At 40.2% G+C, this 16,365-nt stretch overlaps 1 protein-coding gene across 1 annotated transcript in view; it reads right to left on the bottom strand.

Annotated features, from left to right (window-relative positions):
- PRPS1 (phosphoribosyl pyrophosphate synthetase 1) overlaps positions 1 to 16,365 on the bottom strand; it is a 42,442-nt gene that overhangs the window by 18,031 nt on the left and 8,046 nt on the right. Inside the window, exon 2 of the mRNA XM_017657236.3 lies at positions 249 to 432. Within this exon, the coding sequence (XP_017512725.1) occupies positions 249 to 432 (184 nt within the window). The remainder of the gene's footprint in view (positions 1 to 248; positions 433 to 16,365) is intronic.

Raw genomic sequence — 16,365 nt, 5'->3', positions numbered from 1 at the left:
CAACTGAAGTCAGCAGTGAGCTAACTGAAAATGCCACATGCCATAACCAGAATAAAGTATGCACACTACAAGTGTGCTGCTTTCTACAAGCCAATCATATGTCAACTGTTTTGAAGGCTGGGTAGGAGAGAGTATGGTAAAAATAGTGCCTTCTAAATACACTTATCTAATGATTAAGGAATTTTTTTGTGACTTTGGGCAAGGGCTCCTACTTCCCCTGACTGAAAAAAAAGAGATTCTGCCCCTACCTTATCCTTCTTATCCTGCCGGGCATAAGGGAAGCATGGGATGACTGCAGTAACCCGGCTGGCTGAAGCAATCTTGCAGGCATTAATCATTATCAAAAGCTCCATTAAATTGTCATTGATCTCACCACAACCACTCTGGACAATGTAGACATCTTCTCCACGCACACTTTCACCGATTTCCACACTAAAACAGGAAAGGAAGAACAAAAGCAATAGATTTTAAAGTACTATACTATACTTCTAAAGACAGTAGGTCCAAAAAGCATTGTGTCCCTTCTGGTATGCTATGAGTGGGGTAGAGCTACATGTGGACAATGATCCCCTAGGACTTGAGGAGATCCCCTATACCAGAAACAGTTTATTCCCAGTGCACCTAACAAATATTACCATTTTCACATGTGACATGACATGAAAAAGGCTCCAGTATTTACAAGTAATGGGACCTTCATTTTAGCAGATGGCCTATATCTATTACATATGGAACATAACATGTAAATGCAAATTTGAAATAGCATCTGTGCCTGCCACAATCAATATACAACAAAACAGGAAGATCATATAAGAAATGAATCACTACTGTTCTATAACGTGTTCTACAAAAGTCAGTATCATATCTAGGACACTGGCAGTTCACTCAACAAATATCAAATGTGCACAGGCCAGTCACTGCGCTAGATGCCAGGGACACAATGGAAAACATAACAGATGTGAGCCTTGCCTTCATTCTATGCTAACTGTACTATGGTCCAACTAGAAAATCTTTTCTCAAAGATTCCACAGGTAGTATAAAAACAAAGCAAAACTGAAGGAACAAAACAGGAACAGACTCACAGACTCCAAGAAGGGACTCGTGGTTACCAAGGGGAAAGGGGCTGGGGAGGGTGGGTAGAAAGGGAGGGAGAAGGGGATTAAGGGGTATCATGATCAGCACACATAATGCAGGGAGGGCATGGGGAAGGAAGTATGCCACAGAGAACATAAGCAGTGACTCTACAGCAACTTACTACACTGATGGACAGTGACTGCAATGGGGTGTGGGGGGGACTTGATAATGGGGGTTAATGTAGTAACCACAATGCTCCTCATGTGAAACGTTCCAAAGATTGTATAGAAATAATACCTTAATATAAAAAAAGATTCCACGGGAGGTTACCCTAATTATGAAATAGGACTACATTATACCATAAAATGAGTTTTACTATCTATGCTTGAATCCCTACCCAGATTAATTCAGGATTGAAAAATATAACCTGATGAAAACAGATGCAAAAATACTCAACAAAGGGGGAGGAGCCAACATGGTGGTGTGAGTAGGACAGTGGGAATCTCCTCCCAAAAACATATATATTTTTGAAAATACAACTAATCCTAAAAGAGAGACCAGAAGACACAGGACAACAGCCAGACTACATCCACTCGTGCGAGAGCCCAGCGCTTGGTGAAAGGGGTAAGATACAAGCCCCGGCCCCGTGGGAACCAAGCGTACCTCCCCCCAGCTCCCAGCGGGAGGGAGAGGGAGCCCAGGACTGATAAACACCCAGCCCCAGCCACTCGCACCAGAGCGCAGACATAGTGCATGCATGAAGGGCTGGAAACTAGGGAAATAGGGCTGCAAGACCTCTGAGCGGGATCCAAAGCTGATGCCCCTGTGACAAAGAAAAGCGAGTGCTTTTTGAAAGTCTTAAAGGGACAGGGACATAACAGCTGGAAGGAAACAACAAAGGTCACAGTCCAGTGGCTGGAAATTACAGGGAAAACGGGGCGCACTAAACCCCTGGGCAACAGCTCTGAGACCCCTCAAGGAGGTAAACAGCCAAACAATCCCCCTGTCCATTACCCCTCCGGGCACTGTGAAAGCAGAGAAGCAGCCTAAGGCAAGCCCCGCCCTCATAAAGGGAGTTTTCTCCATATCGGCGGCCAAGACACAAAGACCCAGTCTACGTGCAATTACCCAACACAAGCCACTAGGGGACGCAGTTGTCCCAGTAAAGAAAGGCCAGTAGCAAGTGAAAAGTTTGGCCCTCCCAGCTGACAGTCAATAGCACCTGTCAACATGAAAAGGCAAAAAATATGATCCAGACAAGACTAACCCAGACAGCTTCGGCATCTGCTACATCTTCCCGTGAGAAGGAACCTGGGGAGATAGATTTAGCCAGTCTTCCTGAAAAAGAATTCAAAACAAAAGTCATAACCATGCTGATGGACTTGCAGAGAAATATGCAAGAACTAAGGAAGGAGAATACAGAAATAAAACAAGCTCTGGAAGGACTTCAAAACAGAATGGACGAAATGCAAGAGACCATTAATGGTCTAGAAAACAGAGAACAGGAATGCAGAGAAGCTGATGCAGAGAGAGATAAAAGGATCTCCAGGAATGAAAGAATTCTAAGAGAGCTGAGTGACCAATCAAAAAGGAACAATATTTGATTGCAGGGGTACCAGAAGAAGAAGGGAGAGAAAAAGGGATACAAAGTGTCTTTGAAGAAATAATTGCCGGGAAAACTTCCCCAAACTAGGGGAAGAAATGGCCTCTCAAACCACAGAGGTACACAGAACTCCCATGACAAGGGATCCAAGGAGGGCAACACCAAGACACATAATACTTAAAATAGCAAAGATCAAAGACAAGGACAAAGTATTAAAGGCAGCCAGAGAGTAAAAAAAGATTACCTACAAAGGAAAATCCATCAGGCTATCATCAGACTTCCCAACAGAAACCCTACAGGCCAGAAGAGAATGGCATGATATACTTACTTAATGCAATGAAACAGAAGGGCCTAGAACCAAGACTACTGTATCCAGCACGAATATCATTTAAATATGAAGGAGGGATTACACAATTCCCAGACAAGCAAAAGTTGAGGGAATTTGCCTCCCACAAACCACCTCTACAGGGCATCCTACAGGGACTGCTCTATATGGGAGCACTCCTAAAAAGAGCACAGAACAAAACACCCAACATATGAAGAAGGGAGGAGGAGGAATAAGAAGGGAGAGAAATAAAGAATCATCAGACCGTGTTTATAATAGCTCAACAAGCGAGTTAAGTTAGACAGTAAGATAGTAAAGAAGCTAACCTTGAACCTTTGGTAACCACAAACATTAAGCCTGCAATGGCAATAAGTTCATACCTCTCAATAATCACCCTAAATGTAAATGGACTGAATGCACCAATCAAAAGACACAGAGTAATAGAATGGATAAAAAGCAAGATGCATCCATATGCTGCTTACAAGAGACTCACCTCAAACCCAAAGACATGCACAGACTTAAAGTCAAGGGATGGAAAAAGATATTTCATGCAAACAACAGACAGAAGAAAGCAGGTGTTGCAATTCTGGTATCAGACAAAACAGACTTCAAAATAAAGAAAGTAACAAAAGACAAAGAAGGACATAACAATGATAAAGGGCTCAGTCCAACAAGAGGATATAACCATTATAAATATATATGCACCCAATACAGGAGCACCAACATACCTGAAACAAATACTAACAGAACTAAAGGAGGAAATAGAATGCAATGCATTCATTCTAGGAGACTTCAACACACCACTCACTCCAAAGGACAGATCCACCAGACAGAAAATAAGTAAGGACACAGAGGCACTGAACAACACACTAGAACAGATGGACCTAATAGACATCTACAGAACTCTACATCCAAAAGCAACAGGATACACATTCTTCTCAAGTGCACATGGAACATTCTCCAGAATAGACCACATACTAGGCCACAAAAAGAGCCTCTGTAAATTTCAAAAGATTGAAATCCTACCAAACAACTTTTCAGACCACAAAGGCATAAAACTAGAAATAAACTGTACAAAGAAAGCAAAAAGGCTCACAAACACACGGAGGTTTAACAACATGCTCCTAAATAATCAATGGATCAATGACCAAATCAAAATGGAGATCCAGCAATATATGGAAACAAACGACGACAACAACACTAAGCCGCAACAACTGTGAGACACAGCAAAAGCAGACTTAAGAGGAAAGTATATAGCAATCCAGGCATATTTAAAAAAGGAAGAACAATCCCAAATAAATGGTCTAATGTCACAATTATCGAAATTGGAAAAAGAAGAACAAATGAGGCCTAAGGTCAGCACAAGGAGGGACATAATAAAGATCAGAGAAGAAATAAATAAAATTGAGAAGAATAAAACAATAGCAAAAATCAATGAAACCAAGAGCTGGTTCTTTCAGAAAATAAACAAAATAGATAAGCCTCTAGCCAGACTTATTAAGAGGAAAAGAGAGTCAACACAAATCAACAGTATCAGAAACGAGAAAGAAAAAATCACGACAGACCCCACAGAAATACAAAGAATTATTAGTGAGTACCATGAAAACCTGTATGCTAACAAGCTTGGAAACCTAGGAGAAATGGACAACTTCCTAGAAAAATACAACCTTCCGAGACTGACCCAGAAAGAAACAGAAAATCTAAACAGACCAATTACCAGCAACAAAATTGAAGCGGTAATCAAAAAACTACCAAAGAACAAAACCCCAGGGCCAGATGGATTCACCTCGGAATTTTATCAGACATACAGGGAACACATAATACCCATTCTCCTTAAAGTTTTCCAAAAATAGAAGAGGAGGGGATACTCCCAAACTCATTCTATGAAGCCAACATCACCCTAATACCAAAACCAGGCAAACACCCCACCAAAAAAGAAAACTACAGACCAATAACCCTGATGAACGTAGATGCAAAAATACTCAACAAAATATTAGCAAACCGAATTCAAAAATACATCAAAAGGATCGTACACCATGACCAAGTGGGATTCATCCCAGGGATGCAAGGATGTTACAACATTCGAAAGTCCATCAACATCATCCACCACATCAACAAAAAGAAAGAGAAAAACCACATGATCATCTCCATAGATGCTGAAAAAGCATTTGACAAAGTTCAAAATCCATTCATGATAAAAACTCTCAGCAAAATGGGAATAGAGGGCAAGTACCTCAACATAATAAAGGCCATCTATGATAAACCCACAGCCAACATTATATTGAACAGCGAAAAGCTGAAAGCTTTTCCTCTGAGATCAGGAACTGGACAGGGATGCCCACTCTCCCCACTGTTATTTAACATAATACTGGAGGTCCTAGCCACGGCAATTAGACAAAACAAAGAAATACAGGGAATCCAGATTGGTAAAGAAGTTAAACTGTCACTATTTGCAGATGACATGAAATTGTACATAAAAAACCCTAAAGACTCCACCCCAAAACTACTAGAACTGATATCGGAATACAGCAAATTTGCAGGATACAAAATTAACACACAGAAAACTGTGGCTTTCCTATACACTAACAATGAACCAACAGAAAGAGAAATCAGGAAAACAACTCCATTCACAATTGCATAAAAAAAAAATACCTAGGAATAAACCTAACCAAAGAAGTGAAAGACTTATACTCTGAAAACTACAAGTCACTCTTAAGAGAAATTAAAGGGGACACTATCAGATGGAAACTTATCCCATGCTCGTGGCTAGGAAGAATTAATATCGTCAAAATGGCCATCCTGCCCAAAGCAATTTACAGATTTGATGCAATCCCTATGAAACTACCAGCAACATTCTTCAATGAACTGGAACAAATAATTCAAAAATTCATATGGAAACACCAAAGACCCCGAATAGCCAAAGCAATCCTGAGAAAGAAGAATAAAGTAGGGAGGATCTCACTCCCCAACTTCAAGCTCTACTATAAAGCCATAGTAATCAATACACTTGGTACTGGAACAAGAACAGAGCCACAGACCAGTGGAACAGACTAGAGAATCCAGACATTAACCCAGACATATATGGTCAATTAATATTTGATAAAGGAGCCATGGACATACAATGGCAAAATGACAGTCTCTTCAACAGATGGTGCTGGCAAAACTGGACAGCTACATGTAGGAGAATGAAACTGGACCATTGCCTAACCCCATATACAAAAGTAAACTCAAAATGGATCAAAGACCTGAATGTAAGTCATGAAACCATTAAACTCTTGGAAAAAAACATAGGCGAAAACCTCTTAGACATAAACATGAGTGACCTCTTCTTGAACATATCTCCCCGGGCAAGGAAAACAACAGCAAAAATGAGCAAGTGGGACTACATTAAGCTGAAAAGCTTCTGTACAGCGAAAGGACACCATCAATAGAACAAAAAGGAACCCTACAGTATGGGAGAATATATTTGAAAATGACAGATCAGATAAAGGCTTGACGTCCAGAATATATAAAGAGCTCACATGCCTCAAAAAACAAAAAGCAAATAACCCAATTAAAAAATGGGCAGAGGAACTGAACAGACAGTTCTCTAAAAAAGAAATACAAATGGCCAACAGACACATGAAAAGATGTTCCACATCGCTAATTATCAGAGAAATGCAAATTAAAACTACAATGAGGTATCACCTCAGACCAGTAAGGATGGCTGCCATCCAAAAGACAAACAACAACAAATGTTGGCGAGGCTGTGGAGAAAGGGGAACCCTCCTACACTGCTGGTGGGAATGTAAATTAGTTCAACCATTGTGGAAAGCAGTATGAAGGTACATCAAAATGCTCGAAACAGACTTACCATTTGACCTAGGAATTCCACTCCTAGGAATTTACCCTAAGAATGCAGCAATCAAGTTTGAGAAAGACAGATGCACCCCTATGTTTATTGCAGCACTATTTATATAGCCAAGAATTGGAAGCAACCTAAATGTCCATCGATAAATGAATGGATAAAGAAGATGTGGTACATATACACAATGGAATACTACTCAGCCATAAGAAAAGGGCAAATCCTACCATTTGCAGCAACATGGATGGAGCTGGAGGGTATTATGCTCAGAGAAATAAGCCAAGCAGAGAAAGAGAAATACCAAATGATTTCACTCATCTGTGGAGTATAAGAACAAAGGAAAAACTGAAGGAACAAAACAGCAGCAGAATCACAGAACTCAAGAATGGACTAACAGGTACCAAAGGGAAAGGGACCGGGGGGGATGGGCGGGTAGGGAGGGATAAGGGGGTGGGGAAGAAGAAGGGAGGTATTAAGATTAGCATGCATGGGGGTTGGGAGAAGGGGGATGGCTGTACAACACAGAGAAGACAAGTAGTGATTCTACAATACTTTGCTATGCTGATGGACAGTGACTGTAAAGGGGTTTATAGGGGGGACCTGGTATAGGGGAGAGCCTAGTAATCATAATATTCATCATGTAAGTGTAGATTAATGATAACAACAAAAAAAAGCAGTTCCTGTGTGGTGACCTCCAATGAGTTCTACACAATGGTATAAAGGGCATATAAAAGTGTAGGCAAAGGGTTTGTTTGTGTTTATACAGAGGATCAAAGCCTAAGTTGGCTACCCCAAAAATGAACTAAGATATGATATGAAAAAGAACTTCCAACATCAGCACTCTCTGGAAGACTCATGCCAGAAGATGATCATCAATAAACCCCAACAAAGATCCACGCACTGCTACAGGTGTAGATGCACTCATCCCACCGGTTCCTGGACTTGCCATGGGAATGAAGAAGGAGATATCTAAGCTGGCCTGTGCATACAGTAAAACAACAAATTTGACTGGATCTAAACTGTTGGAACTCAACCAAGAATTAGGAGAAGTGCAAATTGTAGAGCTACAAAACGGACTATTTAGTGTTAAAAGAACATATGGGATGTGAACAGTCCCCAGGAATGGGTTGTTTTAATTTGTCTGATTTCTCTCAGACTGTTCAAGTTCAGTTGGACAATATCCACCATATCATAGATAAGTTTTCACAAATGCCTAAAGTGCCTAACTGGTTTTCTTTGTTTCACTGGAGATGGCTGGTAATTGTAGGTATGCTTTGGTTATGTAACTGTACTCCTATTATGTTAATGTGTGTGCACAATTTAATTAGTAGTTTAAAACCTATACATGATATGTCAAAGAAATAATCAATCTTCCCATGTTCTCTTCCATATGCTACCTCTATAGCTTTTCTTCTTCCTTCCTAATTACAACCCCTAAATAGAATTCGTGCCTCATATCGAATTTACCATGTATCACAATTCTTCCAAATGGTAAAGATACCTCAAGACAAATGCTGGGCATAGAAGCCACAGGGCATAAATATGCAAAGAAGTAAAAAACTAACCTTTTCAAACAATAAGGCTTCTCTCTCACTTACCAACTTTACATTTCCCTGTATGGCCCCGGAAGATGACTGGTTAGCCAGAGACGGGTAAGATTCCTCAAGGGAGGAACAACCTAAGACAGGCACAGTCACAGGGGGGCCATCAGGTGAGAAATTGGGGATGAACAGAGGTGAGGCTTAGAACCTCTCCCCCACTGTTCTGAGAGAAATCTGCTGCATCCATGGATGTTTTATTGCCCTTGTCTAGCTTGGATTAACACATAGTCTACAGGCACACACCTGATCATCTACATTTGCTCTATTACAACACTAAACTATGTTTTCTACCTTTATCTTGCATCTACCTACCATTTCAGCATTTTATTAAAAATAGTAATAATAAAGAGAGAAATGTGGGATTCACATATAAATCAAGTATAAAAATCAAACGAATATTCATATTTGAACTGACTGTTTATAGTTCATAATGCATGATCAAAACCGAAAGTTCCTGTGATGACTGCCCTTGTACTGTTCACCATGTAACTTATTAACTATGTAAGAATTTGTTCCCCATGTAAGAACTTGTTCGTTATGCTTCAGAAGATCGGAGACTGATGAAAATTAGGCTTGGGGTGGATTAATGATTATACATTGAGCATTGAGTCCCCTATACAGAATTTTATTGTTGTTAACAATCATTTGACCAATAAATAGGAGAGATGCCCTCACAAAAAAACAAAAACAAAAACAAAAACAAAAACAAAAACAAACAAAAAAAAGTACACACTTCCAATTGTAAAATAAATAAGTAACCGGATGTAAAAAAAAAAATACTCAACAAAATATCAGCAAACCGAATAATACTTCAAGAGGATCATACACCATGACCAAGTGGGATTCATCCCAGTGATGCAAGGATGGTACAACATTCGAAAATCCATCAACATCATCCACCACATAAACAAAAAGAAGAACAAAAATCACATGATCATCTCCATAGATGCTGGAAAAGCATTTGACAAAATTCAACATCCATTCATGATAAAAACTCTCAACAAAATGGGTATAGAGGGCAAGTACCTCAACACAAGAAAGACCATATATGACAAACACACAACTAACATCATACTTAACAGCGAGAAGCTGAAAGCTTTTCACCTAAGATCAGGAATAAGACAGGGATGCCCATTCTCCCCACTTTTATTCAACATAGTTCTGGAGGTCCTAGCCAAGGCAATCTGACAAAACAAAGAAATACAAGGAATCCAGATTGGTAAAGAAGAACTCAAATTGTCACTATTTGCAGATGACATGATATAGTACATAAAAAACCCTAAAGACTCCACTCCAAAACTAATAGAACTAATATCGGAATTCAGCAAAGTTGCAGGATACAAAATTAATACACAGAAATCTGTGGCTTTCCTATACATTAATGATGAACTAATAGAAAGAGAAATCAGGAAAACAATTCCATACACAATTGCATCAAAAAGAATAAAATACCTAGGAATAAACCTAACCGAGGAAGTGAAAACCCTATACCCTGAAAACTACAAGACACTCTTAAGAGAAATTAAAGAGGACACTAACAAATGGAACTCATCCCATGCTCTTGGCTAGGAAGAATTAATATTGTCAAAATGGCCAGCCTGCCCAAAACAATCTACAGATTCAATGCAATCCCTATCAAATTATGAACAGCATTCTTCAATAAACTGGAACAAATGGTTCAAAAATTCATATGGAACCACCGAAGACCCTGAATAGCCAAAGCAATCCTGAGAAGGAGGAATAAAGTCGGGGGGGTGATCTTGCTCCCCAACTTCAAGCTCTACTACAAAGCCACAGTAATCAAGACAATTTGGTACTGGTACAAGAACAGAGCCACACACCAGTGGAGCAGAATAGAGACTCCAGACAGTAACCCAAACATATACGGTCAATTAATATTCAATAAAGGAGCCATGGACATACAATGGGGAAATGACAGCCTCTTCAACAGTTGGTGTTGGCAAAACTGAACAGCTACATGTAAGATAATGAAACTGGATCATTGTCTAACCCCATATACAAAAGTAAATTCAAAATGGATCAAAGACCTGAATGTAAGTCATGAAACTATAAAACTCTTAGAAAAAAACATAGGCAAAAATCTCTTGGACATAAACAAGAGCAACTTCTTCATGAACATATCTCCACAGGCAAGGGAAACAAAAGCAAAAATGAAGAAGTGGGACTACATCAAGCTAAAAAGCTTCTGTATAGCAAAGGACACCATCAATAGAACAAAAAGGTACCCTACAATATGGGAGAATATATTCATAAATGACAGATCCGATAAAGGCTTGACATCCAAAATATATAAAGAGCTTATGCACCTCAACAAACAAAAAGCAAATAAGCCAATTAAAAAATGGGCACAGGACCTGAACAGACAGTTCTCCAAAGAAGAAATTCAGATGGCCAACAGACACATGAAAAGATGCTCCACATCACAAGTCATCAGAGAAATACAAATTAAAACCACACTAAGATATCACCTCACACCAGTAAGGATCACCACCATCCAAAAGACAAACAACAACAAATGTTGGTGAGGTTGTGGAGAAAGGGGAACCCTCCTACACTGCTGGTGGGAATGTAAATTAGTTCAACCATTGTGGAAAGCAGTATGGAGGTTCCTCAAAAAGCTCAAAATAGAAATACCATTTGACCCAGGAATTCCACTGCTAGGAATTTACCCTAAGAATGCAGGAGCCCAGTTTGAAAAAGACAGATGCACCCCTATGTTTATCGCAGCACTATTTACAATAGCTGAGAAATGGAAGCAACTAAGTGTCCATCAGTAGATGAATAGATAAAGATGTGGTACATACACACAATGGAATATTATTCAGCCGTAAGAAGAAAACAAATCCTACCATTTGTAACAACATGGATGGAGCTGGAGGGTATTATGCTCAGTGAAATAAACCAGGCAGAGAAAGACAAGTACCAAATGATTTCACTCATATGTGGAGTATAAGAACAAAGAAAAAACTGATGGAACAAAACAGCAGCAGAATCACAGAACCCAAGAACGGACTAACAGTTACCAAAGGGAAAGGGACTGGGGAGGATGGGTGGGAAGGGAGGGATAAGGTGGGGGAAAGAAAGGGGGTATTACGATTAGCATGTATAATCTAGGGGGAGGCACGGGGAGAGCTGTGCAACACAGAGAAGACAAGTAGTGACTCTATAGTATCCTACTCTGCTGATGGACAGCGACTGTAATGGGGTTTGTGGGGGTGACTTGGTGAAGGGGGGAGCCTAGTAAACATAATGTTCCTCATGTAATTGTAGATTAATGATACAAAAAAAAATCATATAACCTCAAAGACACCTCAAAACAACACCACTTCCCCGGTGAAACCTCTAGGTGAGCTGGGGGTGTTTGCACGGATGCGTGTGTGCATGTGTTACGTATGCAGATGAGAACAAAACAGTTATAACCTCTACTGGTCAAGAGAAAAACTTCTTCAACAGGTGGTAATTCCACTGCCTGGAGAAGATGACATAAGAAGTAATTATTATTTTAATATTTACTCCTTTTCAGTCCAAGTAACATATATTTTTTAGAAGAATGGGTTTAGTTTACATTGTCAGTAAGAATAATAAAAGCAAATGGTAAAAATCAAATCAGAAACCAACTGTAACAGGGAACCTGAGATTCCTGGTAGCCCAAAGAAAGAAAAAAATTCATTAGTTTGGGATAGCAAGAGGTAAACCTTTAGGGAATGGACTCAAGAAGAATTTTCTACTAGGGATTCTTATGTTAAAAGTACGTTTATTTGCTCAAATCAATAACCTAAGTTCCTATATCAAGAAATTAGAAAATGGGCAAAAATAAACCCAAAGGAAGCATTAGAAAATAACCCAAAGAGGATTCATAACCCAAAGAGGATTCTCAAAATGGCGGCATTAGTAGGGTGGTGGAAATCTCCTCTGAAAACCATATATATTTTGAAAATACAGCAAATACAACTATTCCTAAAAGAGTAACCAGAAGATACAGTAGACCAGCCAGGCAACATCTACATCTGCGAGAACTTAACATCTCACGAAAAGGGTAAGATACAAAACGTGACCCAGTGGGACCTGACCACTCGCCATACCCCACCCAGCTCACTGGTGGGAGGAAAAGAATCATAGTGGGGGAGTGGAAGCACAGGAATGATAAATAAACAGCCCTAGTAATCTGCACTGGGAGCACAGACACACATTGCATGGTGTAATGGATATTAGGGGAATGGAAAAGCAAAATCCAAGACTAAGACTGCAAACAAGTTCCCACAGTCAGCTGCCCTGGGACAAAAGAACAGCAGGCACTTTAAAAGTCTTAAAAGGAACAAGGGTTTAACAGGTGGACAAAATTGTCCCGGCACATGGATCCCAGCAGGCTGGGAACTTTAAGGAACTTCAGGAACCCTAACCCCCTGGGTGGAAACACAGGACAGAAGCCCCTCACGGCAATAAGCAGCCTGAAGCTCATTCCCCCCCACCGGCACTGCAAGCGAACCAGCTGACCCACCACTGCTGTGTAGCAAATGGGAAGCAGCCCTGCCCACAGGAACCACACAAAGGCTTCTCCCAGCGCATGGCTAACCGGGCCAGACCCAGAGGATGCCCCATGCCTGCAGTCGACCGACACAGACAGTGGAGATTGACGCAGAGTCTGGTAGGCACAAAGGGGCTTTAATCTCGTGGTGAATGCATGCTGTTTCCTTGCACCCCCACCAGTGCCCTAGGCCATCCCGCAGGCCGCCTCGCCCACAGCAGGTCAGGAGATTAACCCAGGGGCTGCCCACTATGCCCAGATGACCAGCACAGGCAGAGGAAGCTGGCGCGCAGTCCAGAAAGCACATAGGGGCTCTGTTCTCGCGCCAAACATGCACTGATCGCATGCAACCACCACTAGTGCCCTAGGCCATCCCGAGGAATGCCCCACCCATGGCAGTTCATGGGTTTAACCCAGAGGCTGCCCCTCTGTGCGGCAGAACAGCAGAGGCAGAGGAAACTGGCAGGGAGTCTGAAAAGCACGTAGAGGCTCTGTTCTCGCAGCAAACATGTGCTGATGATCTGGAACCACTGCCAGAGCCCTAGGCCATGCCAAGGACTGCCCTACACATGGCAGCTCAGGAGATTAACCCAGAATCTGCCACCTGCACCCAAATGACCAGCACAGGCAGAGGAAAGTGGAGCAGAGCCCATGAAGCAAATAGGAGCTCTGTTCTCGTGGCGAACACGCACTGCTCGTATGCAACCCCCACCAGTGCCCTAGGATATCCCAAGGGCCGCCCCATCCACGGCAGCTGAGAGAATGGCATGATATATTTAATGCAATGAAACAGAAGGGCCTTGAATCAAGAACATGGTATCCAGCAACATTAACATTTAAATTTGAAGGAAGGATTAAATAATTTCCAGATAAGCAAAAGTTGAGAAAATTTGCATCCCACAAACCACCTCTACAGCGTATTTTAAAGGGACTGCTGTAGATGGAAGTACTCCTAAGGCACAATAGATGTCACCGGAGAAAATAAAATCACAGCAAAGAAAGCAGACCAACCAAATACTAACTAAAAGCAAAAAGTAAAATCATCTACCCACAAACCCAGTTGAGGGAAACACAAGAGAACAGAATAAAATACCTAACATATAAAGAATTGAGGAGGAAGTAAAAGAAGGGAGAGAAATAAAGAATCATCAGACTGTTTTTATAATAGCATAATAAGCAAGTTAAATTAAACGGTTAGATAGTAAAGAAGCTACCCTTGAACCTTTGGTAACCACAAATCTAAAGCCTGCAATGGCAATAAGTACATATCTATCGATAATCACCCTTAATGTAAATGGACTGAATGCACCAATCAAAAGAAACAGAGTAATATAATGGATAAAAAAGCAAGAACCATGTATATGCTGCTTACAAGAGACTCACCTCAAACCCAAAGATGTACACAGACTAAAAGCGAAGGGATGGAAAAAGATATTTCATGCAAACAATAGGGAGAAAAAAGCAGGTGTTGCAGCAGTACTTGTATGAGACAAAATAGACTTTAAATTAAAGAAAGTAACAAGAGATAAAGGACATTACATGATAAAGGGCTCAGTCCAACAAGAGGATATAACCATTATAAATACATATGCACCAAACACAGGAGCACCAGCATATGTGAAACAAATACTAACAGAATTAAAGAAGGAAATAGAATGCAATGTGCTCATTTTAGGAGACTTCAATACACCACTCACTCCAAAGGATAGATCCACCAGACAGAAAATAAGTAAGGACACAGAGGCACTGAACAACACACTAGAACAGAAGGACCTAATAGACATCTATAGAACTCTACATCCAAAAGCAACAGGACACACATTCTTCTGAAGTGCACATAGAACATTCTCCATAATAGACAACATACTGGGCCACAAAAACAGCCCCAGTAAATTCAAAAAGATTGAAATTCTACCAACAACTTTTCAGACCACAAAGGTATAAAACTAGAAACAAACTGTACAAAGAAAGAAGAAAGGCCCACAAACACATGGAGGCTTAACAACATGCTCCTAAATAATCAATGGATCAAATCAAATCAAAATAGAGATCAAGCAATATATGGAAACAAATGACAACAACAACACAAAGCTCCAACTTCTGTGGGACGCAGCAAAAGCAGTCTTAAGAGGAAGGTATATAGCAATTCAGGCCTATTTAAAGGAAGAACAATCCCAAATAAATAGTTTGATGTCACAATTATGAAACTTGGAAAAAATAGACCAAATGAGGCCTAAAGTCAGCAGAAGGAGGGACATAATAAAGATCAGAGAAGAAATAAATAAAATTGAGAATAAAACAATAGAAAAAAATCAATGAAACCAAGAGTTGGTTCTTTGAAAAAATAAACAAAACAGATAAGCCTCTAGCCAGACTTATTAAGAGAAAAAGAGAATCAACACACATCAAAAGAATCAGAAACAAGAAAGGAAAAATCACAACGGAACCCACAGAAATACAAAGAATTATTAGAGAATACTATGAAAACCTATATGCTAAGCTGGAAAACCTAGAAGAAATGGATAACTTCCTAGAAAAATACAACCTTCCAAGACTGACCAAGGAAGAAACAAAAAATATAAACAAACCAATTACCAGTAAAGAAATTGAATCGGTAATCAAAAAACTACCCAAGAACAAAACCCCTGGGCCAGATGGATTTACCTCGGAATTTTATCGGACATATAGAGAAGATATAATACCCACTCTCCTTAAAGTTTTCCAAAAAACAGAAGACGAGGGAATACTCCCAAACTCATTCTATGAAGCCAACATCACTCTAATACCAAAACCAGAGAAAGACCCCGCCAAAAAAAAAAAACTACAGACCAATATCCCTGATGAACACAGATGCAAAAATACTCAACAAAACATTAGCAAACTGAATTCAAAAATACATCAAGAGGATCATACACCATAATCAAGTGGGATTCATCCCAGGGATGCAAGGATGGTACAACATTTGAAAATCCATCGAAGAAAAGTCACATGATCATCTCCACAGATGTTGGAAAAGCGTTCAACAAAATTCAACATCCATTCATGATAAAAACTCTCAACAAAATAGGTATAGAGGGCAAGAACCTCAACATAATAAAGGCCATATATGACAAACCTACAGTCAACATCACACTTAACAGCGAGAAGCTGAAAGCTTTTCACCTAAGATCGGGAATAAGACAGGGATGCACATTCTCCCCACTGTTATTCAACATAGTTCTGGAGCTCCTAGCCACGGCAATTAGACAAAACAAAGAAATAAGAAGCATCCAGACTGGTAAGGAAGAAGTCAAACTGTCCCTGTTTGCAGATGACATGAAACTGTACATAAAAAACCCTAAAGAATCTACACCAAAACTACTAGAACTAATATCT

This window comes from Manis javanica, chromosome X (assembly GCF_040802235.1).
Source record: "Manis javanica isolate MJ-LG chromosome X, MJ_LKY, whole genome shotgun sequence".
In the NCBI taxonomy this organism is placed as follows: domain Eukaryota; kingdom Metazoa; phylum Chordata; class Mammalia; order Pholidota; family Manidae; genus Manis; species Manis javanica.
This window is presented reverse-complemented; position numbering and strand designations above follow the sequence as displayed.